General features: G+C 50.1%; 1 protein-coding gene across 3 annotated transcripts in view; it reads left to right on the top strand.

Moving 5' to 3' along the window:
* The window catches only part of NOL4 (nucleolar protein 4), a 591,044-nt gene that overhangs the window by 264,130 nt on the left and 301,303 nt on the right, over window positions 1–25,611 (top strand). For all 3 annotated transcript variants that reach the window (XM_078687354.1, XM_078687353.1, XM_078687355.1), the window contains exon 6: window positions 21,816–21,948. In XM_078687354.1, the coding sequence (XP_078543480.1) occupies window positions 21,816–21,948 (133 nt within the window). The remainder of the gene's footprint in view (window positions 1–21,815; window positions 21,949–25,611) is intronic.

Raw genomic sequence — 25,611 nt, forward strand, 5'->3', positions numbered from 1 at the left:
TAACATTGGTGGCCAGCGGCGCGATCCGAACCAACGCGTACCGTACAGACAGTAACTCACCCTACGACTAAACCACAATGACGACCAAAGAGAGCGGATCGGCAGAGAAGTTCCAGATGGAAAAGCTGGAAGAATACAACCACCGAGAGCTCAAACAATTTTGCATGGACTTAGGCATTGCTACCACCGGGCTAAGCACAAAAGAAGACTTCAAAAACGCCCTAGAGGCCTGGACAGAGACGAATACCGCAACCCCCCGGGACCCCGTAGCCCCGGAAGTCAACACCACCCTGACGGAAGAACGGAGAACAGGCCCCTCCCGAGAAGAGATCCAGGAGCGGGAAAAAAATAGATTACACGAGTTAGACTTGGCACGACTCAAATTAGACGGAGAATTGAAGCTGGCGGAACAAAAAATAAACTTAGAACACTTACGGCTCAGAGAAGAGCGAGAGGAAAAACAGAGACAGAGGGATCTCGAAGAAAAAAGACTGGCATACGAGCACGAGTGCAAACTAGCGGAGATAGAAATACGCAAACTGAACAAAAACCTAGGGGTGCCCGAGCCACCGCGCTCCCCGGGTACTACCGAGCAGAAGGTCCACATCCCCAAGGATGTGGTCCGAGAATATCACCGACACGACGACATACAGCAGTGGTTCAAGGTCTATGAGATCGCCATGACTGCCCACCGGGTCGCTCGAAGTGACTGGGGAGCCGGTCTATGGGGGAGATTCATCAATGAGGGCCGTGATGCCCTGCTGCAGCTTCCGGACCATCAAATGACGTCCTATGACCACATGAAGGCCGCCCTCCTCAGTCGATATGGGCTTACGCCCGAAATGTACCGCCAGAGGTTCCGCAACTGCACCCGGATCCCAGGTACAACGTGGTTGGAATACGTGAACTATTTCAGCCGGGCCTTCGAGGGATGGATCAAGGGTAACAACGTAACCACTTACGAACAACTCTTCAATCTCATTGTGTGGGAGCACCTCTCCAACAACTGCTTCGTCGAGCTCAGGCAGCACCTCCTCGACAGTAAATTGACTGACCCACGGCAGCTCGCCACCGAGGCTGACCGGTGGGAGAGCACCCGAGTTGCCCGGAGTGGGCCAAACGAGCAGAACAGAACCAACCAAGGTCATCATCGCCCCCGGGGAGGAGGTGGAGGGCAGGGCCGGGGCAGAGACGCGGTCCCAGCCGCTCCCGCTAACGCCACCCCGCCCCCAGCGGGCCGGGGAAACCCCCCGATGCGCCCGGGGTTCCGAGCCAACGTGACGTGTCATCATTGCCAGCGAGTCGGCCACTATGCCAGTGACCCGACCTGCCCGAAGAACCAGGTTCCCGGGCCCCGCCAGGTGGCGGCCGCCGCCCTAGGAGAAGAACAAGTCTCCGAAGACTCTGAGGCCTACGAGTCGGAGCAGTTCGAGTGGGAACCCGCCGCCATGACCCTGGCATGCCTAGGAGGAAGAGACATGGTCCCGCGGACTCCCCTGCCCACCAACACTCGGAAGTACTGTTGAAAGTTGGGCTGAAACCGTCAACATTATCGGCGCCCTCTTGCTCTCCTTAAACCTTTTGTGCGCGTAAAACAGCCGCCATTTTGAGCACCATGGCTTCCCTGCTCTCGCCGAGAGCCAGCGCGCCTCTCTCCCCCTCCTAGCCTCGCTGACAACCTCCCCCTGCCTGCACCTGCCGCGAATCATAAAACCCCTCTTCGTCGCTGCTCTGCCCCAGGCCCTCGTCCTGTTCCCAGCGCAACACCTCCCTTCTTCCCATTCATGATCCCCGGCCCTTTGATGCAAACCCCTTTTCCCCGTGTGCCCGTTCGTCTTCCTCGTTCCCAGGCCGACACCCAGCCCTGCCGATACTGCTCCTTGCCCCTCCCCGTACAATAGAAAGTTTCCCCCCAGCAAGGGATCCCCGGGTTGATCAAAGCCCCCCGCCCTACGAGATCCGATCGAACCCCACACACTCCGTGAATCGGCGGAATATCCAGCTGCGCGATGATCATCACCTGTTGTGAACGGGGCGGGGACTTCCACTGTAACCTTGCGTGGGAACGGGCCGGGAAGGGGGGATTCTGAGGATGTCTTTCCGTACATCAAAGTATCAACGAGAATGTGTTACATGCAATAAAGAGATAAACTTGTGTATAAGAGGCCAGGCCTCAGGGATGCAGTTAGAGCACCTCAGAACGATACCTTCTGTCTGTTTCGTTGTGTTCTCCTCCGGAGAGAATAAAAACCTTGTTTCCTGCCTTCCAGTCTCCAGCGCCTGCCTCTTCAATAGTTTAACTTCTTTATGGGTTCAAGAGGCGACACCGCCGGGCAATACTTAAGGATCTTATATTCTGATTGGTAGTGTCACCCTTATTTCAACAATTGGCGTCCCAAGCGTGGGGCCCATCAGCGACCCATGGATCCAGTGGGAGAGGTCCTGACGACAAAGTGAACGACTGCAACGATCGGGAACGCGTCTGTCCGATAGACCCTCGTCTGACAGCCGATCATCCGAACTTCACTGGTTCCGAACAGACCTCTCTCGAGTGATCTACGGTCCTGACTGGGAACCATCAGGAGTGCCGCGAGGATAACGGAGAAGAGAGGACGATCGGGCGCTGGATTCGGAAGACAGGAAACTGTCCATGCGGTCCGGGTAAGGTCGTGTAACCACGACAAGTTGCGAAATGATTGCTTGATTGCTTGTTTGTTTAAAAATACTAGTATTGCTCTTTTTATTTATTTGGAGATTCACTGTCTGCAAACGGAGAAACAACGGGCTCTCTCTTTGCAAGCAGTGGAGGATAGGTAGGGCAGCAGCCGTGCTTATTTTTTCTCCCCCACTCAATAATCACTTGAAACTGAACTGTTGTTCGCAAAACTATTGTTTCCTGGAGATTCCCTGTCTGCAAACAGGGAAGAGACCACCCTTTTTGCAGATAGTGAAAAGGGTAGGTAACGCAGATCTTTGCGGACCTACTCATTCTCCCCATTGTTATTTATTGGTCTTTTGTTATTTTGATCCATGAGGTATTCACTGCCTGCAAACAACGTAGAATAGAAATATTCTGTCCAGTCTTTGCACCTAGTGATAAGATAGGCAGTGCTGACTTTTTAGTCCCTCGTTACGAGCCGTCATGTCTGTCTTCTCCCCACTGATTAGTGGCCTGTTTAGCCCGGACCGCCTATTAGAGATGGACCATCCAGCCCCACTGGAAGGCACCCCTAATAAGGACATGTTCATGAAGCATGGATTGACCGCTATAGCCTATAGTAAACTATGGCATAAATATACGAAAAAGGGTCAAGAAAGTCAGTGGCCCCTGATAGGATCCTTCGATGATGATAAAATAAAAACGCTAGAAACTGCCCTGGGTAAAAACAAGACAACACCCACTATGCTTGACAGTTTCGGCATGTGGCGAAAAGAAACTGAACAACGTAAAAAGAAAACTGAGAGTAGGCTGGAAAAAGAGCTGCGAAAAGCAGCCCACCTAGCAGCCCAGAACTTAGAAAAAGAGATAAAGGAAAGAGAGAAAGCTAAACAGAAACTAGAAATGGAAACGCCAAGCCAGTGTCCGGTTAGAACTCCCTCCATGCTCTACCCTGATTTACCCTCGAAACAACGAGCCAATGAGGACCTGCTGTTAGGTCCTCCTATCATCTACATGCCCCCTCCATATGCCCCTTCTCAACCCTTGGCGCAGCACGCGCCACCCCCAGGTACAAACGAAGGTACCGCCACAGCGTCGGCCCCAATGGCCTCTGTGCCAGCCGAACCCCTTGTATTAAAACCCGCATCAACAACAACGTTAGACGACCATGAGACTCGAGGGGCTGGCCCTGCAAGAACAAACAGACTAGACAAAGATGAGCGAGCGGGGATCGACAAAATAGCAAGGACACTGGTAGAAAGAAAGGAGGATGAAGAGTACATCACGGATGTGTTCAGCTCGTATACAGGGAGTCACAGACGACATTTTACTGTACGACTGTGTTATCATGTCTTGAATGCATACGAGGACCGATATCGAGACAAAGGTCCCGAGAGCCTAAGGACTCTGTACCGGAAGGTCGATATCGGGGATGAGGGCGAGTGTGATGTGTCGGACCTCCTTACGCGTACGCTTGAGGTTTTCCGCCACCTCACTGAACGAAAGCCGGGAGCTAAATCCGCAGCCTCCGTAGTGACCGAACCACCAACCGAGCAATCTAACACCATGATGCCGATACGAGAGGCTGCCCCTTACTGGGTTCCTCCTCGGGGTACAGGGACTCACGATGATGCAAACAACCAAGATGCGAAGGGAAGGGTAGTGTACAACTGGGTCTACCAGCCGTGGGACCGGCAAGAGATACTGACATTCCGGAAATCTCTACCCGACCTACGAAAAAACCCCACTGCCTTCTATACTGAATTGGGTACAGCCCTGGGCTCAACGATTATGACCCTGGCTGACATCGACTTGTTCTTCGGGTTATGTCTACCAGCTGATGTGTGGAAGCAAATCCGGAAAGTCGACCACCTTGAGCTGTTTGGACATACCTGGTCACAACTCGATGATCTGGATAAACAACGGGGACCAGGACAAAAGCCTTTGAAATCCATTCTAGACCTCCCAGATAAAATCGTAGAGAAATTAAAAACCCTAATCCCAGAAAAGAAAGTGGACTGGTCGATAGTAACAGCCTGTCGCCAAAAACCCCAGGAGGATGTATCGGAATACTTCTCCCGGTTTGAAACGGTGTTCTCCGATTACAGCGGCCAGGACATGACCACTGCAACCGGACACCATCTGTTTGTCCAGAATTATGTTAAGGGCCTATCATCGGAAATCTCCCAGAAACTACAGGCCAGCGAGAGTAGTTGGGCAGCCTCCAAACCTACAGCGATTCTCCAAATGGCCCAATATTATGAGCATCAGAAAAATGAAAACGATAGGGCGACAGAGAAAAAGAAGAAGGACTTAAAAGAGAGGGTGATGATTGCCAAACTGCAAGGGGTGACTATAGGACGAGACCAATACCGGGGAAACTACCAGACAAACGTCCCTAAGACTACATTTCCCCAGGACCGCACTCTGACTTCCTACAGTGGACGCACAGACCTTAGAGAAAATCAGTGCGCTTTCTGCAAAGGGACTGGCCATTGGAAATCCCAGTGCCCAGTTCTTCTGGAAATGATCAGAAACAAAGACCCCAGGGACGTAGCAAACGGACCGAGACCTAAGGGACAACAACGAGGGCCCCCAAATGACGCGACTAACGACAGATCAAGCAGACCAAATACGTTCGACCGACCCAGGCAGAACCAATATCAACAATCTGACTATGACGATACTCACACCTTCGCATAGGACAGCCAAGGGCGAGGGAGGGATCCAGTCGAGCTCTATGTTGACCAGCAGGGCCCTTATGTCACTGCTAAGGTCCTGGGTACCAAGTCTCCATTTCTGGTAGACACTGGCGCAACACGTAGTGCGTTATCTAAACGACTGATTCCAAGGGCACCCTTGTCTGGCTCACTCATAACATCGATAGGTTTCGATGGTACGCCCTCCACCAACCCTTTGTCTGCCCCGATTCTCTTTGACGTAGAAAACAACACCACCGACACCACGTTCTTGCTTTCCTCCAATAGCCCTGACGCCATTATGGGACTTGACTTACTGAAACACTTCCGAGCGACGATCAGGTGTTCCCAAGATGGAGTTCGAGTGTTTCTTTACGACAACCCCGTTCTGCTTAGACATTGCTCCCCCCGACACATGTTTTCCATCACCGACGTTGACGCGTCCCTGCTTGACACTCTACCTCCGTATCTGTGGGCCAAAGCGGATTCGGACGTAGGGCGTATGTTAATTGACCCAGTGCACATTACTGTCCGACCAGACGCAACACTCCCAAAACTCCCACAATATCGGATATCGCCAGAGGGCGAGAAGGCATTGGTAATGATTATCCAGTCACTGATAGACGCAGGAGTGGTAGAGGAAGTGGTTAGCAACGTTTGCAACAGCCCTATCTTGCCCATTATCAAGAAGCGGGGAGAGGGAGATGAGAAAGCATACCGTTTCATCATCGATCTCCGAGAGATCAACAAAGTGGTGGTACCCCAGTACCCTGTGGTCTCAGACATCACCACCATCCTGACCTTGATTCCATCCACTGCCACCACCTTTTCCGTCATCGACCTCAAGAACGCATTCTTCTCCATCCCCATCCACCCAGACAGCCGATATCTCTTCGGCTTTACCCTAAAAGCCCGCTCATATAGGTTCTGCCGAGCGCCTCAAGGCTACACGGAAAGCCCTAGCATTTACAGCCAGGCCCTCAAAAGACAACTAGACCAAGTCCAGTTACCCGACGGAGTGGTGTTGGTACAATATGTCGATGACATCCTTTTGGCAGCCGACACCACCCCTCTAGCGGTTACCGCCACCATTCAACTCTTGCACTTCCTTGCGGAAAATGGCCACAAGGTCTCCAAGAAGAAGTTGCAATTCTGCCTACCCCAGGTCACTTACCTAGGCCACCTCTTGTCCAAAGATGGAAGAAAACTCACCCCAGATCGAATCCAAACCATTCTAGATACCCCTGTCCCCAAGACCCAGAAGCAGGTTCGCTCCCTATTAGGCCTCACCTCCTTCTGCCGACAATGGTTACCAAACTTCAGCCTCGTTGTAAAACCACTGCTTTCTCTGCTAAACAAAGACGTCCCTTTCCCACTCCCTTGGACCCCTGAGTGTCAAACTTCCTTCACAGAACTGCGAGATGCCCTTTGCTCAGCCCCTGTCCTAGGTACCCCTGATTACAAAAAGCCCTTCTCCCTTTACACTCACGAAAGGGAGGGGTGCGCTTTATCTGTCCTGACCCAGGCCATCGGCCCTAAGCAACGACCGTGCGCCTACTTCTCTGCCACTCTTGACCCTGTCGCCAGAGCCTTGCCTGCCTGCCTTCGAGCTGTAGCTGCTGCTGCAATCTCTATCCGACAGAGTGAGGGGATTGTACTCTCGAATTCCCTCACGGTACTGGTACCCCATGCAGTCGACACCCTCCTGAACCAAACCAAGACGCAACATCTGACGAGTGCACGACTGACTGGATACGAACTGACCTTGCTTGCCCCCCATATCACCCTTAAAAGATGCACCACACTGAACCCAGCAACTCTGTTACCCTTGCCAGAGAACGATCCCAATGTGCACCCCGTACATGACTGCGTGACTCTTACGGACGAACAGACCAGGAGTAGGGTCGATCTCAGAGACACGGCTTTCCCTGACCCCGACGGGGAGCTGTGGGTGGACGGTTCTTGCATCAAACTCTCCGATGGTACCACTTCCGCTGCCTATGCAGTCACCACGGCTCGAACTGTAGTAGAAACAGCCCGCATCACCCAGCGATCTGCCCAGGCAGCGGAACTGATTGCTTTGACGCGAGCCTGCATCCTGGCAACAGGAACCACAGCGAACATTTACACCGACAGCCAGTATGCCTTCGGGGTGGTTCACCATTTTGGGCTCCTCTGGAGAGAGAGAGGGTTCTTGACCTCACACGGCACACCCATTTTGCACGGGGATTTAGTCTCCGCCTTAATCGAAGCTGTCCTCCTCCCCAATAAACTGGCCGTTATCAAATGCCAGGCACACAAGAAAGTGACAGACATTATTGGACAGGGAAATGCACTAGCCGACATCACCGCCCGAACGACAGCTGAAAATAGAACGACAACACATATGTACGTGACCAGGTCACAAGCAGAAAACTGGACTGACGCCAAGGACACAATTAGAGACATACAAACGTCTAGCACACAACACGAATTGACTGAATGGACACGGGTGGGATTGAAAGACGATGAAGGCTGCTGGCGGACAAAAGACACGAACAGATGGTTGCTACCTGATTCGTACTTGATTCCCATATTAACCATGGCACACTCCCCTGCCCACATAGGATCAGCCCCCATGATCGAACTTGTCTCCAGGGTTTGGCACAATGACAAGATCCCAGATTCCGCCAAACGCCTGGTCCAACAATGCTTAATATGCCTGCAACACAACCCCGGGAAAGGAACTGTAGTACCCCGGGGGGGATTTGGGGTCCCAAACCACCCATTTGAAGTCCTGCAGATGGACTACATCCAGCTAGACAGATGCCAAGGCTTAAAATATGTGCTCGTCGTGGTGTGCGCATTTAGCAAGTGGGTGGAAGCATATCCAACCCGTGACAACACCGCTATGGCCACTGCAAAGGTTCTGTTAAAGGAGTTTTTCCCCCGTTATGGCCTCTGTCGTGTTTTATGGAGTGATAATGGCCCCCACTTCGTAGCCAAAGTTATCCAGCTCATCCTAAATGGGCTGGGTATTAAACAGAAATTCCACGCAGTCTTCCACCCTCAATCTGCTGGGCTTGTCGAACGACACAATGCCACACTAAAGCTTAAACTGGCCAAAATAGTGGCTACCACGGGCCTGAAATGGCCAGACGCCCTCCCATTGGCACTGCTATCGATGCGCTCTACCCCCACCCGACATCACTTAACCCCTTATGAAGTTGTCTTCGGTCGACCCATGAGCGTCTGGTCTGCCCCGAAACCAACTTCCATTCATGACGTTCCGGACGTCCTAATGTCTGATTATCTGTACAAATTGACTGAAACTTTGTCTGTCCTTCATCAGCAGGTGCAGCAGGCCATCCCCGATGCTTCCAGGGGTCCGGGTCACGCCATCCAGCCGGGGGACTTCGTGCTGATCCGGAATTTTCAGCGATCAAAGAGTTTGGAACCCCGGTGGACGGGCCCCTGGCAAGTGCTGATCACCACTCGAACCGCACTTCGAGTGGAGGGGAAGAAACACTGGCTGCACGCTCATCACTGCAAAAAGGTCTCTCCAGCCCTGGCCACAACAGACACCGTCAACACCCAAGAAGAGCTCCTGAACCAGGACCGACCATCGTTGAACTGCTATCCTGATACCGAGACACTCGAACTTTCAAAACATCCTGACCCCACTGTGCCATCTCGAGAAGGGTATTTCCTGTGTCGAAAGGAGGGAGCTTCGGCTAAGTAGGCCACGGACTAGGTTAAAGGATCTCAGAACGGTGACCCAAACTACCAAAGGTTACCTGGAGAGAAGCTAAAACTAAGTCTGTGGTCCTGCCCACTACCGAGCACCTTGAAGACGAAGATGATGGAAGCGCCAGATAAGAAGATGATGGAAGCGCCAAATAAGAAGCCGACGGAGACAGCAGGAAATACCCACTACAGAAATCCGAGAACAGACAGACTCCATAGCTCAAAGACAATTGCACTCTTCATCGTAATCCTCCTCTGTTTTCTCCTCATGACTACGCTCTGGATTATGGAAGAACACGCACCTGCTCACGAAACATTCCTAACCACTGCTCAGCCTACCACCATGAAGGAACATTATCTAATTTCGCTCTCTCCTCAACTAAGAGAGAGGCGAAAGGAGTTTTGGAACAACTCTTTCGTGCAGCTACTTCACCAGCACAATCTTGCCACCAACACCACCAACTGCTGGATCTGTGGGTTGCTACCCCATGCCACTGGACATTCAATACCATTCATCCCTTCACCCTTCTCTGTCCACGGCTCCTGCCTTGCCTGGCTGATCCTCCTGCAAGAGAGCTATACGGGCAATGCCACCTCCAGCAGAACTGCAGCACATTCTTCTCACGGGGCCGGGCGAAACAAGACAAAGACACACTTCTGCCCGCTGACCCCCAGCGACTCGATCCAAATGGACATCCCAGCTAAAGAACGAATCGAAATGCAGGTGTTCAACAATCCAACCAGACCCACCTTCTCCTATCTGCGGAAACGAACGGCTGCCACTCTGACTGTGGCCCTGTCGGTCATCAACGTCACAGGCCACATGTGTGTAGAAGGACTTGGGACACAGCTGGTGGGTCGCAGCGCTTGCCGCTTTACCAGCACTCTGGATTCCACGGATCCACCTTCCTTTGTGTCATCCCCAAACATGTACTTCATCTGCGGCACAAAGGCCTACACCTGGCTCCCCAAAGGCTGGGGGGGCACTTGCTACATCTCCTTCGTCCTTCCTCCAACTTATGTGGCCCCAGCGAATCACCACAGGCAAAAACGAGCCAAAGACGTTGAGCAAGCCGACTCAACAGGGGCGCAGTTCCTCGATGCTATGAAAGGACTCGTCCCCCTCTGGGGCCCGATGGCAAACAGCCGTGCCATCCGACATTTGACTCAGGCAGTCGAGACAACCATGAACATCACAGCGGGCATCTTTGCCAACAACACTGCCGAGCACCAAGCGGTCCGTTTGGTGGCTCTTCAGAACCGCCTCGTTCTAGATGTGGTTCTAGCGGACCGTGGAGGAGCATGCCGCATTATTGGGTCCAGCTGTTGTACATACATACCGGACAACTCACCCTCAGTGTACAAAGCCATCGAACATCTTCACAGACTCTCTTCGGAAGTTCACCAAGAGCAAGAAGAATGGTCGCTTGGTGGTTGGTTCTGGGACACCGTCAAAAGCTGGGGCTGGAGACTGCTCACCATTATCCTGATTCCCGTAGTTGTGATATGTGGCCTATGCTTAGGAATTCAATGTCTGCCACCTATGTGTTCTTTATGTGCGAGTTGTATTTTTCCCAAAACTGTGGACATTGGAAGCGAACATATGAGAGCATTGTATGATACCGAAGTTAGGAATTTGATGAAAATTGACATTGAGTAAAGCAAGGGGGCTAGATATGTTGAAAAGGGGGGACTGTTGAAAGTTGGGCTGAAACCGTCAACATTATCGGCGCCCTCTTGCTCTCCTTAAACCTTTTGTGCGCGTAAAACAGCCGCCATTTTGAGCACCATGGCTTCCCTGCTCTCGCCGAGAGCCAGCGCGCCTCTCTCCCCCTCCTAGCCTCGCTGACAACCTCCCCCTGCCTGCACCTGCCGCGAATCATAAAACCCCTCTTCGTCGCTGCTCTGCCCCAGGCCCTCGTCCTGTTCCCAGCGCAACACCTCCCTTCTTCCCATTCATGATCCCCGGCCCTTTGATGCAAACCCCTTTTCCCCGTGTGCCCGTTCGTCTTCCTCGTTCCCAGGCCGACACCCAGCCCTTCCGATACTGCTCCTTGCCCCTCCCCGTACAATAGAAAGTTTCCCCCCAGCAAGGGATCCCCGGGTTGATCAAAGCCCCCCGCCCTACGAGATCCGATCGAACCCCACACACTCCGTGAATCGGCGGAATATCCAGCTGCGCGATGATCATCACCTGTTGTGAACGGGGCGGGGACTTCCACTGTAACCTTGCGTGGGAACGGGCCGGGAAGGGGGGATTCTGAGGATGTCTTTCCGTACATCAAAGTATCAACGAGAATGTGTTACATGCAATAAAGAGATAAACTTGTGTATAAGAGGCCAGGCCTCAGGGATGCAGTTAGAGCACCTCAGAACGATACCTTCTGTCTGTTTCGTTGTGTTCTCCTCCGGAGAGAATAAAAACCTTGTTTCCTGCCTTCCAGTCTCCAGCGCCTGCCTCTTCAATAGTTTAACTTCTTTATGGGTTCAAGAGGCGACACCGCCGGGCAATACTTAAGGATCTTATATTCTGATTGGTAGTGTCACCCTTATTTCAACAGTACAGCCAATGGGTGAGCATAAATGGGCGCAAGGCCGAGGCCCTGCGTGACACCGGGGCCAGTGTGACGGCCGTCCGTTGTCACCTGGTGACCCCAGAACAAATCCTGCCAAACGTGCTTTGCCCCGTCCGATCGGCAGATAACTCGGAGAGCCTGTGTCGGATGGCCTGCGTCCCCTTCGAATGGGGAGGAGTGTCCGGCATGCTGAAAGTAACTGTCCGCGACGATGCCCCCGTGGACTGCCTCCTGGGGAACGATCTTGAGAGCTCCCCGTGGGCAGCTGTTGAAAGAAGAGAACATCTGGGGATGTTGGGTCTCCCGGACTGGGCGTGCGTGACCACCCGGTCCATGGCCACCCACACCATCCCTGGACCAGAAGAACCCGAATGGGCAGCACCTCCGCCCTCGATCGCTCCAGAAGAAGACTTCCTCCAGATCGACCACCCGGACCCCACCACAGAGGGGTCCACACAGCCCCCCGAGCTTCCCGACCTGGCTCAGTGGCGTCAAGAAGGGGGGCCCACCCAAGAACAATTGCGGCAGGAGCAAAAGACCTGCCCCTCCCTCGAGGGATTGCGACAGCAAGCGCTCACCCAGGGCCAAGGAGACACCACCGGGGCCCACTGGGTTTATTGGGACAATGATCTCTTGTACAGCGAGCAGAGAATCGCGGAACTGGGGGCCGGGCGAGTGCTGGTGGTGCCCCTCCACTTCAGAGACTTCCTGTTGAACCTGGCCCATGATGTCCCCCTGGCTGGGCACCTGGGGCAAGACAAGACCTACCACCGCCTGGTGACTCACTTTTTTTGGCCCAAAATGAGAAATGACGTCTCCAACCACTGCCGGTCCTGCCCGACCTGCCAGGCCAGCGGGAAGAGCGGCCGCAAACTCAAGGCACCCCTGCAACCCTTCCCCGTGGTGACCACCCCGTTCGAAAGGGTGGGAATAGACATTGTGGGGCCCCTGGACCCCCGAACAGCACAGGGGCATCGCTTCATCCTGGTCCTGGTGGACCACTCTACCCGCTATCCTGAGGCGGTCCCCCTTCGTACCATAACAGCCCCAGTAGTGGGTCGAGCCTTAATGGGGATCTTCTCTCGAGTGGGCTTCCCCCGGGAAGTCGTCAGCGACAGGGGTACGAACTTTATTTCAAAGTATATGAAATCCCTCTGGCAGCAGTGCGGGGTCACTTACCGATTCACAACACCCTATCACCCCCAGGGGAACGGACTGGTCGAGCGGTTCAACCGCACTCTCAAGGGGATGATTATGGGGCTGGAAGAACCCCTACGCCGCCAGTGGGACGTGCTACTACCGTGCCTCCTCTTCGCCTACCGAGAAGTCCCCCAGAAGTCCCTCGGCTTCAGCCCCTTCGAACTCCTGTACGGACACCCCGTTCGCGGGCCTCTCAGCCTAGTGAAGGAGGAATGGGAAATGGCCCCCCTAAAAACCCCTCCAGACGTCTACAAATACCTCCTGACCCTCCGCAACCAGACCCGGAAATTCAGGGAAATCGCTAAAGCCAATCTGGAGGCCAGTCAAGAGGACATGAAGAAGTGGTACGACCAACATGCCTCCTCCATCGAGTTTGAACCGGGTCAGCAGGTATGGGTGATGTCCCCCATCGAACCGTGTGCCTTGCAGGACAAATGGACGGGGCCCTTCAAGGTGATCGAGCGCAAGAGTCCCGTCACCTATCTCATCGACCTGGAGTCCCCCCGGAACCCCCTCCGGGTCCTCCACGCCAACAGACTCAAACCCCACCTCGTGCGCTCAGAGCTCAGCCTGCTGCTGGCTACCGACAGTGGCGCAGAAGGAGACTCCGAGCCCCTCCCTGACCTACTGAGGACCCGGGAAAGAGATGGTTCGGGGGACGGGGTCCGACTCTCCGAGGCCCTGACCCCAGAGCAGCGTCAAGATTGCCGGGCCCTCCTGCTGCCGTTCGCAAACCTGTTCTCCCTCGCACCCGGAGTCACCTCCTGGTGCCTGCACGACGTGGACACGGGGGACAGTCCTCCTGTTCGACACCGGGCGTACCGAGTACCGGATCGGGTACGTACATGCATCCAAGAAGAAGTCTCCAAGATGCTCGCCCTCGGGGTCATCGAACCTTCGGACAGTCCCTGGGCCAGCCCGGTCGTCCTGGTCCCCAAGGCCGCGGCCCCGGGCACTACACCGGAGCTCCGATTCTGCATCGACTATCGGGGTCTGAACGCGGTCACCCGAACCGACGCTCACCCTATCCCCCGAGCAGATGAACTAGTCGACCGCATGGGGGCAGCCCGCTACCTAAGCATCTTCGACCTGACAGCGGGCTACTGGCAGATCGGCCTCACCCCCAGGGCCCAAGAACGTTCCGCTTTCTCCACCCCGGATGGGCACTACCATTTCAGAGTGATGCCCTTCGGCATGAAGAACGCTCCAGCCACTTTTCAAAGACTGGTGAACCAGGTATTGGCGGGCCTCGAAGAATTCAGCGCCGCCTACCTGGACGACATCGCGGTATACAGCCGCCACTGGACAGACCACCTCCACCACCTCAGAGAGGTCCTGCAGGCCCTCCAACAGGCCGGCCTCACCATAAAGGCCAGCAAGTGCCAAATCGGCCAGGGGTCCGTGACCTACCTCGGACACCAAGTGGGGAGCGGTCTGGTGGCCCCCCTCCAACTCAAGGTAGCTGCCATTCAGTCCTGGCAACCCCCCGAAACACAAACCGAGGTCCGAGCCTTCCTGGGGCTCACCGGATACTACCGGCGGTTTGTAAGGGACTATGGCAGCATTGTGGGGCTCCTCACGGAACTCACGTCTAAGAACCACCCAAAAAGAGTCAACTGGACTCCCGACTGTCAAGCGGCCTTCGAAACGCTGAAGGCCGCCATGTGCACCGCTCCTGTGCTCCAGGCCCCCGACTACAGCCGCGAGTTCATCGTGCAGACCGATGCCTCCGACCATGGTATTGGGGCCGTCCTCTCCCAACTGAACCCCGAAGGAGTGGACCAACCAGTGGCCTTCATCAGCAGACGCCTACTGCCCCGAGAACAGCGCTGGAGCACCATTGAGCGAGAGGCCTTCGCAGTGGTATGGGCCCTCAAGAAGCTCCGGCCGTACCTCTTCGGAACCCATTTCCGGGTACAGACAGATCATCGGCCCCTGCAATGGCTCATGCAGATGCAGGGGGAGAACCCCAAACTATTGCGATGGTCCATCTCCCTGCAGGGGATGGACTTCACTGTGGAGCATCGCCCTGGTCAAGACCACGCCAACGCGGACGGCCTGTCCCGCTTTTTCCGCCTCGACGAGGAAAGTCCCCAAGAAGATGGGTGACTCTCCCCGCCTTCAGCTGGGGGGGACGCATGTTGGACAGGCCCCATGAAGGGCTCGCTCCCTCCCCGCAGGACAGGGCCCGGGTCCCGGCCCTCCCGGTACTACCCACAGAACAAACCCGCAACCCGTCCCCCCATGGGACGCCTGCTCCCGGATGTCCCTGTGTCACGGGCCCGGGCCACCGTCAGCACCATTGCCCGGCCCAGCCGCCATCTTGGACACGGCCCCACGCGGCCGCGCGGCCTCAGCCCGACCCCGACCCTGGGCCTGGCCAGGCCCCGACATCCCGGCACCACCATCCACCCAGGAGGTGAACGGACCACTTGGCAGGTCAATGGGAGTAAGAAGTGTCGATGGCTCTCCCCCGCCAGGTGCCGATCACCCCCAGCCTCCTCGGGCGCTGGCTCCACCCCCCTGCTGGGTGTCTGGACTCCCTCATCCCAGACCTCCCGACCTCCAAGAGCGAGGGTCCGGACATCAAAGGGCGCCAGACCTATAACTGAGGCAGCCCCAGGACAGGAAGGCAGTTGTATCCTGGAGTCGAGAGAAACCGCGACGAACTCATCCTTGACGGACTGCTGGCGCTGCCACAGCCCTGCCTTGTGAACTATTGTCCTGCCTGCTGGCGCTGCCGCGGCCCTCTGCAACCTTCATCCTCGTTGGGACCTGCTGGCGCTGCCGCGGCCCGTTGCCACCTACGACCTCGTCGGGACCTGCTGGCGCTGCCGCGGCCCTCTGCAACCTTCATCCTCGTGGGACCTGCTGGCGATGCCGCGGCCCGTCGTAACCTTCATCCTCGTTGGGACCTGCTGGCGCTGCCGCGGCCCGTTGCCACCTACGACCTCGTCGGGACCTGCTGGCGCTGCCGCGGCCCTCTGCAACCTTCATCCTCGTGGGACCTGCTGGCGCTGCCGCGGCCCTCTGCAACCTTCATCCTCGTTGGGACCTGCTGGCGCTGCCGCGGCCCGTTGCCGCCTACGACCTCTTCGGGACCTGCTGGCGCTGCCGCGGTCTGACCCCTTCGAACATCGAGCTCGAGGATTGTGAGCTACCATCATTCCACCTCAGTACCTGTGGGTACCAAGACTGTCCCGCTACCCCCTTCCCCTACTAGAGACTAGAATTGAGAGGATCATCGTGTCCTGATCGCCTTGTATCGTACCACCCTACTCCAAGAATTGCCTATAAAAGGTGTTACCCTGATCTTCGTGTGGTGTCCATCTGTGGGGGGGAAGTTACCTGTCTGTGCGATCGCTAGAGACGGTCCTCACTGGAGGCCTCTCCCTTGTGCTCGGCCGACCCTCCAGGTCCCCGTCTAACACTTGGTATACAGAGACACAGAATACTTCTAGGTGGCGTCAGAGATCAAATTTATTAGCTGCAGCTAGTAGCAGAAATCCCAGCAATACAACACGGTGTACAACTCAAGAAACTGCTCAATTTTACTAAGGCGAGACATCCCTATTTATACACAAAAAGGTACATTTAAAATGCACGCCCCTGCACCAAAATTCAACCAATAGAAAATACATGACATCACACAGCATCATATAGTAAAGCTCATTTTACAGTTTCCCAACCCACAAGTTAATATTTAGGCATATCTAAATAATAATCTGGAAGGCCCTGACAAACCCTTAATTGAAAGCGCACCCCATGAAATGAAGAAACAGTAAAGAAAAGTCGTTTCAGATAATGTGCAAGATAACAGAAACGTAAAGAAACCTAAAAGTTAACAAATGTCTTGAATGGTGATTGGGAAAGTGGATAACGATCTTGCAGGGAAATTGGCTTGGCAGGGTCAATTCCAGGTGAAAGGCCAGCTTCTGAAATTAACTCCAGCACATGAAGGAAACCTTAGTTAATGTACACATGACCCACAAAAGGTCAGACTGCTTTGCTCGCAGACTAACTTCTAAGGCCTACGTAAAAGGCAACACCAGATGGCAGTCACGACGCATGGCAAAAACCCATGTTTAGAAAAGAAAGTTGTGCACTTTAAAAGCACGCAAAATCACAGAACCTCAAAACGTACCACCATTTCTTTTGATTCCATCCCCTCCACTTCAAAGAATAGGAATAGGCTTACCAAATATCAAAGAAGACCTATTAACGTCACTTGGGCAGTAACCAAATGACACATTGGCCTTATTGGCAACATAGGACAGAATGAATTATCATCTGCTAATATTTTTGTCTCTCTGGTAGAGTACTCAAATGGGCCCAATACGTCCTCCTGGGGAAGAGCCATCATATCAGAATTGGCCACCTAATGCCCACTTTAATAAGATGACTCATGGAGTAACACAGAGATTTATATTCTCCCCACTGGTGTTCAAGGCTTGCATGCAAACTCTTGTTAATGCTGCTGAAAAACACCATCTTTTGCTGTTCTAAAAATATAGGCTGATATCAGTAACCTACCTACTGGATCATAAAAGGGGATTAAAGAAATAGAATCAAACAGATATCACCTCCTTCCTGTAATACACGTTTTTAATGAGCAAGATTTTCCTTTGGCTAAAATATTGTTGTTCTCGTTTTGCTGAAAGACAGAATGCACCACTTCAATGCACTTAGCCAACTTGTCAGGATGACTCCCCCCCCCCAACTTGATATCAATCAGCGAATATCCTGGAGAACGTTTTTATTGGCCAGAAAATCTTCGTGGCACTACCTTTGTGACAGTATTTTTGGCACTCAGCAGTCTTCAGTGCTGTCAGCTTCCTGACCATCTACCATTTCACTTGCTATACTCTGGGGGCTACCTCCCCGTCTGTCATACTCATCATGTCCTCTTTCTGGTAACATGAATCTTGCAATGATTTTGCTGCATCTAGTTCCAAACAATACCCCAATCCAGATGACCCCTCTCCTGAGGGAGACGACACAAATCAGATGTGTTAGGCTGTTTGAGGTGCGGTCTGACCTCTAATTTAAAAGAATGCAAAAAGTTGGTAGGTTCTTAGGATTTTTCTGAGACTTCACACCCTTTCCATGCCACTAAATGCTAGAGTCGACCTTTATGGAAATAGGAGTCAAGGATTGCCTCCACTTCATACTCTAGAGACCTTCCCAGGCAATCACAGGGTGGAGGAGGACTTGCGGATCCAGACAAAGCTGGTTTTACAGCTGCTATAGTCAGGTGTCGGGTGCGCTCTTCAATTTGCTGGCAAGTACAGCTAAATGGCAGAGGAACCAGGGGAGGCTCCTCTGTAATGGCGAAGGAGCACTTCCCCACTGGTCAGAGTCTGACAGCGAAAAATAAAATGATAATAAAACAATAATATCATTTTAAATTCCACTGACTGATTGAGCCAAGGAGTCTTGGGTGGGGCGACGCTGGGCCATGACAGGAAGGAGGAGTAATGGACACAGTAAAGTGCGCATGTCTGTTTGGCCGGCCATCTTAGGCCGGTCATACAGACATGCGTACTTAGGTTTCTCCAACCTAGCTGTGTTGACAGCAGAGTTGGAACAAAGCAGCAGGCTCCCTGTGCCTAAGCGAGCATCAGACCAACTCACTCAGGCCAGTCCCCAGACTGCACTCAAGCATGAGAGTAACATCTGGATTGGATGGGCAGCCTGTGCTTTGTGCCCCAGTGACTGCCGGGAGGAGAGAAGAATTGAGGCGGCCGGCAGTATCAGTGTCAACTGCAAGACAGGTAGTTTTTTTCCAAAATGTATTATTCCCCTAATCCCATGTCCCCCCACTTTACTTTTGCGGCAGCCACCAATGGACTGTGAGGAACTCATCAATTAAGAATGGTAAAGGGTACCACTTATTTGAAGCTGAACTTAGAGTGGAACCCAGAAATGGACCAGAAATGTGTTGACATCCAGACTGTATCTCCTACCTAGTACTGTGGAGCAAGTCAGCAATGATTATCAGTGAAGCATTTGTATTGTGCTTTACCCTGTAGGAAATACTGATGGGCTTAGCAATTAACAGATTTGATGTTTTGTAATTATTATGTTACTGAAGGGATAGTGTTGGAGACAATGTTTGAGGTAATATGTGTAAGCTGTAGGTGATAAAGAAAGGTAAACACTCCAGGGATATGTGCAAGAAGTTATATGCACATTTTCCTATTGACAACCACTGAACAGAATCTTTCTAGTAATTCATGAGCAAATATCTGAGATATAATTCAATTGCTTATCTTAACCTGTCTATCTGTTCACTTGTTTGCGGATGGTAACTGGTGAATTTGAAGGATACTGTTTCCAAACATTTCAACAGAAGAATCCAAAACCTGAAATACACTGAGTACCTTTGCGCATAATTATGATCCCAGAAGACCATGGAGTTTGACAATATTGTTAAAAAAAGACTCTTGCTAGTTCAGGCTTTGTTGGAACGGTTTTCTGGGTAAATAAATGGCTTAGTGAAGTAAAGTAAACCTCCACCTCTATAAGGTATCATGCCTCTATGATCGTGCCAGTTCAACAATGAAATCCTGCGATATCATGGTCCAGGGTTGTGTTCTGTTTAAGCTTTTACACAGAGTAATTTAATATATAAATCTTGATTTGTTCTTTAATCTGGGACCACCAAAAATATTGATCCGACTGTTTCATTATTTTCCTCATTCCTTAATGTATCTAATGTATCTCCATAGATACATTCCTTAATGTATCTATCCAAAGGGCAGGTCATCTAAGCACACTATCACTATATCACTCTGGTTAATTTAGGCATTATTGCATGGCTTTTTGAAAGGTGGTCGTTTAATGGTTTGAATCATAACTTCCCCCATTGATGTAATCATTCATACTAAAGATATGTGACTACAGTTTGAAGCTTAATTTATATATATTCTTTGATGGAGAATCTAATCATTATTTCAATCACATAATCTAGACCTGTTTAATAAAGGGTCCACACAATAACAATAACAATGGTGTCATCAAATGCAAAGTCCCCCTGAGCACACTTTCAATCCTTTGATGTCTACTGAACTTGCAAGATAAGGTTTTGAAGTAACTAATGTACCACGATCTGAAGTGTCTACCCTTAGAATGCTATAAAACGTGACAAGCAAACAGACTTTAGATTTTAGGCCCTGAAGAAGACTACTGTGCATTATACTGCACAATGTAACACGTGTTGGCATTTTTTCTGCATTTAAGAACATTAAGATCAACCTCAGTTTTGAGAAACTAACTACCTGGCTGCATTGAGATGTAAAGATTATAAAAGATTGAAAGTGTGCTCAGGAGGGACTTTGCATTTGTTTACTTTCCCTTCAATTGAGGAGATTAATCTGGTTGAAGTAGTAACCAACCTTCTCTCCCTTAGAAGCACCAGATATTTGGATATTTGCTGATACACCAAACTCTACAATTTGTTGAGCGCCCAAGGACATATTTCCTAGTTACCAAAGCATTTAAGTAACACTGCTGTCATGTTGTAAGTGATTATCATGGTGCTCAAATTGTGTACTAGATTTCCTCAGTCTGAGGGTATGTATATCTGATTATATTAGATCTGATTATTCCAGTGATTATAGAAACTTTTCGTGTTGAGCTGTAATTGATATACAGTCTAAAATGAGTACGTAAACCCAGATCTAGAGATCACATATATTTGGATACGAGCTGTAAGAGTAAATTAATAAAGTTGGCCAAACTGTTGCAGAAAACAAAGGACACTAACTAGTTCACCTAATATGGCTGTTGAAGGTCGCCATTTTCTTCACCTAATGTGACTGTCCTGCTTCATTTTTCAGTTTAGGATTACAGTCAAATGTACCCGCTTTCTTTTCTCAGGTGGTTTGCAAGATCACTTTCTGCATCTCTTGCTGGGGGAATAATTATGTAGCCACACTTCTTCTTGTAAAGACCTATTTGTGTCAGTAGATGTCAAATTGTAACTTTGTCCTTGCTATCTGTGGTATATGTTAAACAACTTACATACACAATAAGCATTTAAAGATAAGGTGCCAGGAATGCATCGTGGCTAGACTGTTATTACATTTCTAAATAATAAGTATGTTTATATCGTTCAAATAAATACAACACTCTAGAAATGCCATGCTTTTTTCCTGGCCAACGAAGACATGACAGTTGTCATGAGCAGGAAGCTATTGTAAAGGACCAGTAACACACAGGCACAAGTAGTGATGAGTGTGATGACGAAGGCAGGTCTACCTCTAAATTGTCAAACGTTCTTAACAAACCTTAGCTTTTCTGTTTCCTTTGTCCTAGTAAGAACCCCTTCAAAAATGGGTCTTTTGTAGATTATGAACTCTGCTTTTGGACAATATAATGCTGATTTTAAAAGGTACAAATAATTTCTATAATACTTGTTTTTCAAACATCTAAATTAGCTTTGAGTATTCTCACAAACACTTGTGCAGTTTCCATTGTCAATATGTCCTGGGAAAAGACCCACAGGTTACTAAACTAATTTCAAACATGTGCAAAAAAAAAAGAAAAAAAAATATTCACTTTCGGCCAACTGAGCGTGAAATTAGTATTCATTAAAACGGAATGGCTGACAATGGGATTAGCCTGTAGGTCTTAAACAAAATTGTTTTTGAAGTTTCCAATTGCCATGAGTAGAATACAAAACTTGTATTTTTTCTACACAGTCCTTTAATGACAGAAAGAATGATATATGTTGCTGCCGTCAAGGTTCTCCTTTCCTTTTACAATGTGGGATTAGGCGAGTTGCATACTGATTATAAACGTTATAAACTTTAAAAGTTGAAAATGCTTATTGGTAACACACTCACCTTCCTTAAAAGAAGACCATCGTGTAGCCATGTTTTTACAAGGACAATGTTACTCTGCCAGCTTAATACTTCCGGTGGATAAAAGAAAGGCATTTCATTATTACAGGACGAAAGTTCAATCGAAAGCGACGAGTTTGACATGAGTGATTCCACTAGAATGTCAGCCGTGAACTCCGACCTCAGCTCCAACCTTGAAGAGAGAATACAGAGTCCTCAGAATGTTCACAACCAACAAGATGGTGAGTGCTTGCTTTATAAACGTGCGGCCATCTCTTAAGAGGTAACACACACAGGATACATACATAATTAACTTTTTAAAGCAGATTGTTAGCGATTTTCTCTTCCTTCTACTGCCTGTCCACTTCTGTCATATTTTACTTCTGTTATTTTCTCTCGTTGCCTTCTCCCCTATTAAATATTTATTTGGTCTCATTTTTCAAGTTCTTTTCCTGGCGACTCTTAGAGTATTTTGAATTTTAAGCTATCCCTTGTATTTCATTTGCCCTTTCTGCTTCGGACATACTTCTGATGATACGTCTGAAAAAATGTAGTACAATTTGTTTGCCATTTCTATATTTCCTCCTAAAAATATTCTTTAAGTAATTTTCTTTACATCTGCAGTTAATATAGTTATTTACATATGCCAACAAATTAAGTCACTTTCAATAATTTATTGCTTTTTAATTGCTTAAATGCTCTTCTTTAAGTCATGTCTTCGTCATGTGTGCAGCCTCTTGCAGAAATAGTTTTGCCACTAAATTGGGTCACATAGGTTTATTCGAGTTACACAAAGCCGGTGTTTAAGAGAATGGCCTACCTTTGTGCAGGACATAGTTTCAAGAGTGATGCTTACAAGATGTGAAACGTGGCCGCGCTTAAGGTGGCTGCCATTCATCTATGCTGTGATCGACCCATCCACCTACCTACCCCCATCGAGCATTATGGGTGACATCTTCCACCAGAACTGCAGTGCTGTGAAAGAACTGGTGATGCAGAATAGACTAGAGGCATGGAAGTCCTGGTATTGTGGTACTGAGGAGAATATCTATAGAAAAGGATAGATTTCCCCTCCCTCAGCTGCTGCTTTGCCTGGCCAGAGCTGTGCCCCACCAGACTGGAGAACCATGGATAATGGTGATCCAGGGGCAGTGATGACCATAGAGAGTGTTGTTGTCTGGTTCTGGGGACCACAGAAGGAAAGAAGCAGGAGCAGTGTACTGATGGCCATTTAGGACACAGAGGAGTGCTGTCGGAGTTGCTGCTCCCATGTTGGAAGACCACTGCTGCTGCTATGGCCACGCCAAGGGACAAGAATGCTCTTGTGCATTCTTATTGGACCTTACCAATGTGAGTAACGTTTTGGGAATCGGGGGCATTTTTCAATCGCCCTGGCCCAGCAGCCTATCTGCCTGACTGACAGACCTTTCCATTGATGAATTCAGGCCCCATATTTCTTCGCATTGATGACCTGTAAGTCCTACTTTTCTTAACACTGGTACAGCTGCATCTGCTGCAAACTGTATCCACCCTCTCACTCCGGTTGGTAGAACTGTGTCCTTTGCTCGGATTGAAGTGAGTGACGTGCTTTTTTCTTGGTCTGGTCCAGGTCACCCGGAATCTTGCCCGACTGGTTGGATGAGGCAGTCTCTATTAGTGGACTACACCTGGGGACCTCTTTATTTTGCAACATACTAGGGGAGTGCACTAAGAAACCACTGTCTGTTGGTTCACAACAGAAGCACCAGAAGCAATTGCTGTTCCCAACAGCAGTCACTGGTCAGCTGAGGAAGGACCTGGAGGCCCAACAACCTGTCAGAGGCATAATTGTAAACATCTTGGAAGAACTTTCTTTAAGAAAAAGTTGTCTTATAGCTGAATTGAACAATATGGCAGACACAAACTCTGTCTAGTCTATCCTAGCTAACACTTCTGCATCCCAAACTACGCCAGATTCAGTGCAACACCATCTTTATCACATCTGAAGCTATGCTTGAAGTGATGAGCAGAATACAGGGTTGCAATCATGACCTGTTAAGCTACATAAGAAAACTGTGGATCTAAAGGATATGAGCAGATGGGGCTGTAATAGAATATCAGCTATCCCAGGTGCCATTGATGGCAGAAATGGAATGGCTTGTCTGAGCACCTTACTCCTTTCATTGCTCTTTATCACCTTTTCACTTCCTCTAGAGTTTTAGCAAGACAACAGAGTTGAAATAAGACGTCCACCGAAGGCCTATATTAGCCTACATGCTCCATCACCAAACAGGCTCACCAGACCACAATGGCCATAACGCATAAGAAGTGTCCTTTTGTTTTGAAAATCCTAAAGTGTACGTCTTGACTGTTGAAGCCAAAATAAAGAGGAAGATGTTTCTTGACCATGCAGCCTCTTCAGAAGAAAAAAGACATTAAGTATGGATTCCTGGAACTGCCCACCATGTTGATCACCATGAATGGCCCGATTAGAGAATTCTATGAGCCAGATTATCTGGAGATGTTTCTTGAATCTTTTGGAAAAGGATCATTGCACGTTGTGACTACTAGTGACTAATTTTCTAGGTCCTGACCAACCTTGCCTCTAAAGACGAGACTCTGGCAGCAGAGACAGACAGAAGTCTGAGGCAAAAAGGTAGGCAACATCGTAATGAAATTGGAGGGCGTTGACAGATAGAGATAGGGACACATCCAGATCACCTTACAAGCCTTACTGACCATTTGCAGTCAAAACCCATGTACATACGGGCAGATTCTTGAATACCTAGCTGGGGCCTGGTGACATCTCAGGAGTACTGCTTTTCGGGGGTTTCCTATTTCAATCCAAGTCATTAGCCCTGGACTATCTTTGGAACCAGCACTGATCTCAAACTTATGATAGTGACCTCCCTGGACCAATCTACTTAGACAGATTGTGCTGCACATTGGCCTTCCAGGTTGCCAAGGTTGGGCAGCCTGCTATGGTCATAACAACTGCACCCACTACTATTCATCATCCAGACAGCTTTGGCAGTAGGTGAATGCTTATTTCACCTGTATAAATAAATTGTTGGTGTCTGAAGACCTATTGATTGCTACCTGTTGTGGGATTTGTATTCTGTTTGTGACATGTACGTTCTCCTTTTTTGTGCGCTGTTTGAAAACTCCTACACAGTTTTCCTCTCCCTAAGGTATGTCTTGCCACCCTCCTTACCTCCTACAGCACAGTCAATACTTGGAGTCCATACCCGCTAGACCACATCTCTTAGTTTAGGCTATGTTCATCTGATTTGTGCATCAAATATGACATTTCCAACACCATACAGTTTTGTTCTGCATCTAGTAGTGCCACCTAAGTAAACCACATCATCAACAACTACATCTCCATGCTTTGCCTCCCTACTAATACTTTTGGCCCTCTTGACATGCCCATTCTTCCCATACCCATCAAATTCATCCTGTGGGCATGAGTACAACATCACCAGCGGCGACATATAGGAGCCTATGAATATTTTCACTGTATTTCAGTGGGGTTCCACACACTGCATAAAACACCAGACAATATTCACCTATTTAGCTATAAAATTGCATGACATTGTGTTGTTACTAGAGACTCACTGTCCTCCACACGAAGAAGAGAAACTGAAATGGGATTGGGTTGGGCATTTAACACTTCTCACAATAAGGAATGACCGGGTGAGGGGCCGTCACCTACCGCTGCTCACTGGTAAGATGGTGTGGCTATCCTGTTTAGAAAATCATTACCAGTGATGGCTCACCGTTTGTAGAAGTATGGTGGTCGGTTAATTTTAGCTTAAATCTCTGTTTGTCTAAGGTGTAACACTTGTGGTGAGCTTTGTGTATGATCCTGGTGGTCAAAAACTACCTGTTTGCTTACGCTTGTCAAGGGCTCTCGTGGAATGTGG

The sequence above is a fragment of the Lissotriton helveticus genome, chromosome 4_1 (genome assembly GCF_964261635.1).
Source record: "Lissotriton helveticus chromosome 4_1, aLisHel1.1, whole genome shotgun sequence".
NCBI classification, from domain to species: Eukaryota; Metazoa; Chordata; class Amphibia; order Caudata; family Salamandridae; genus Lissotriton; species Lissotriton helveticus.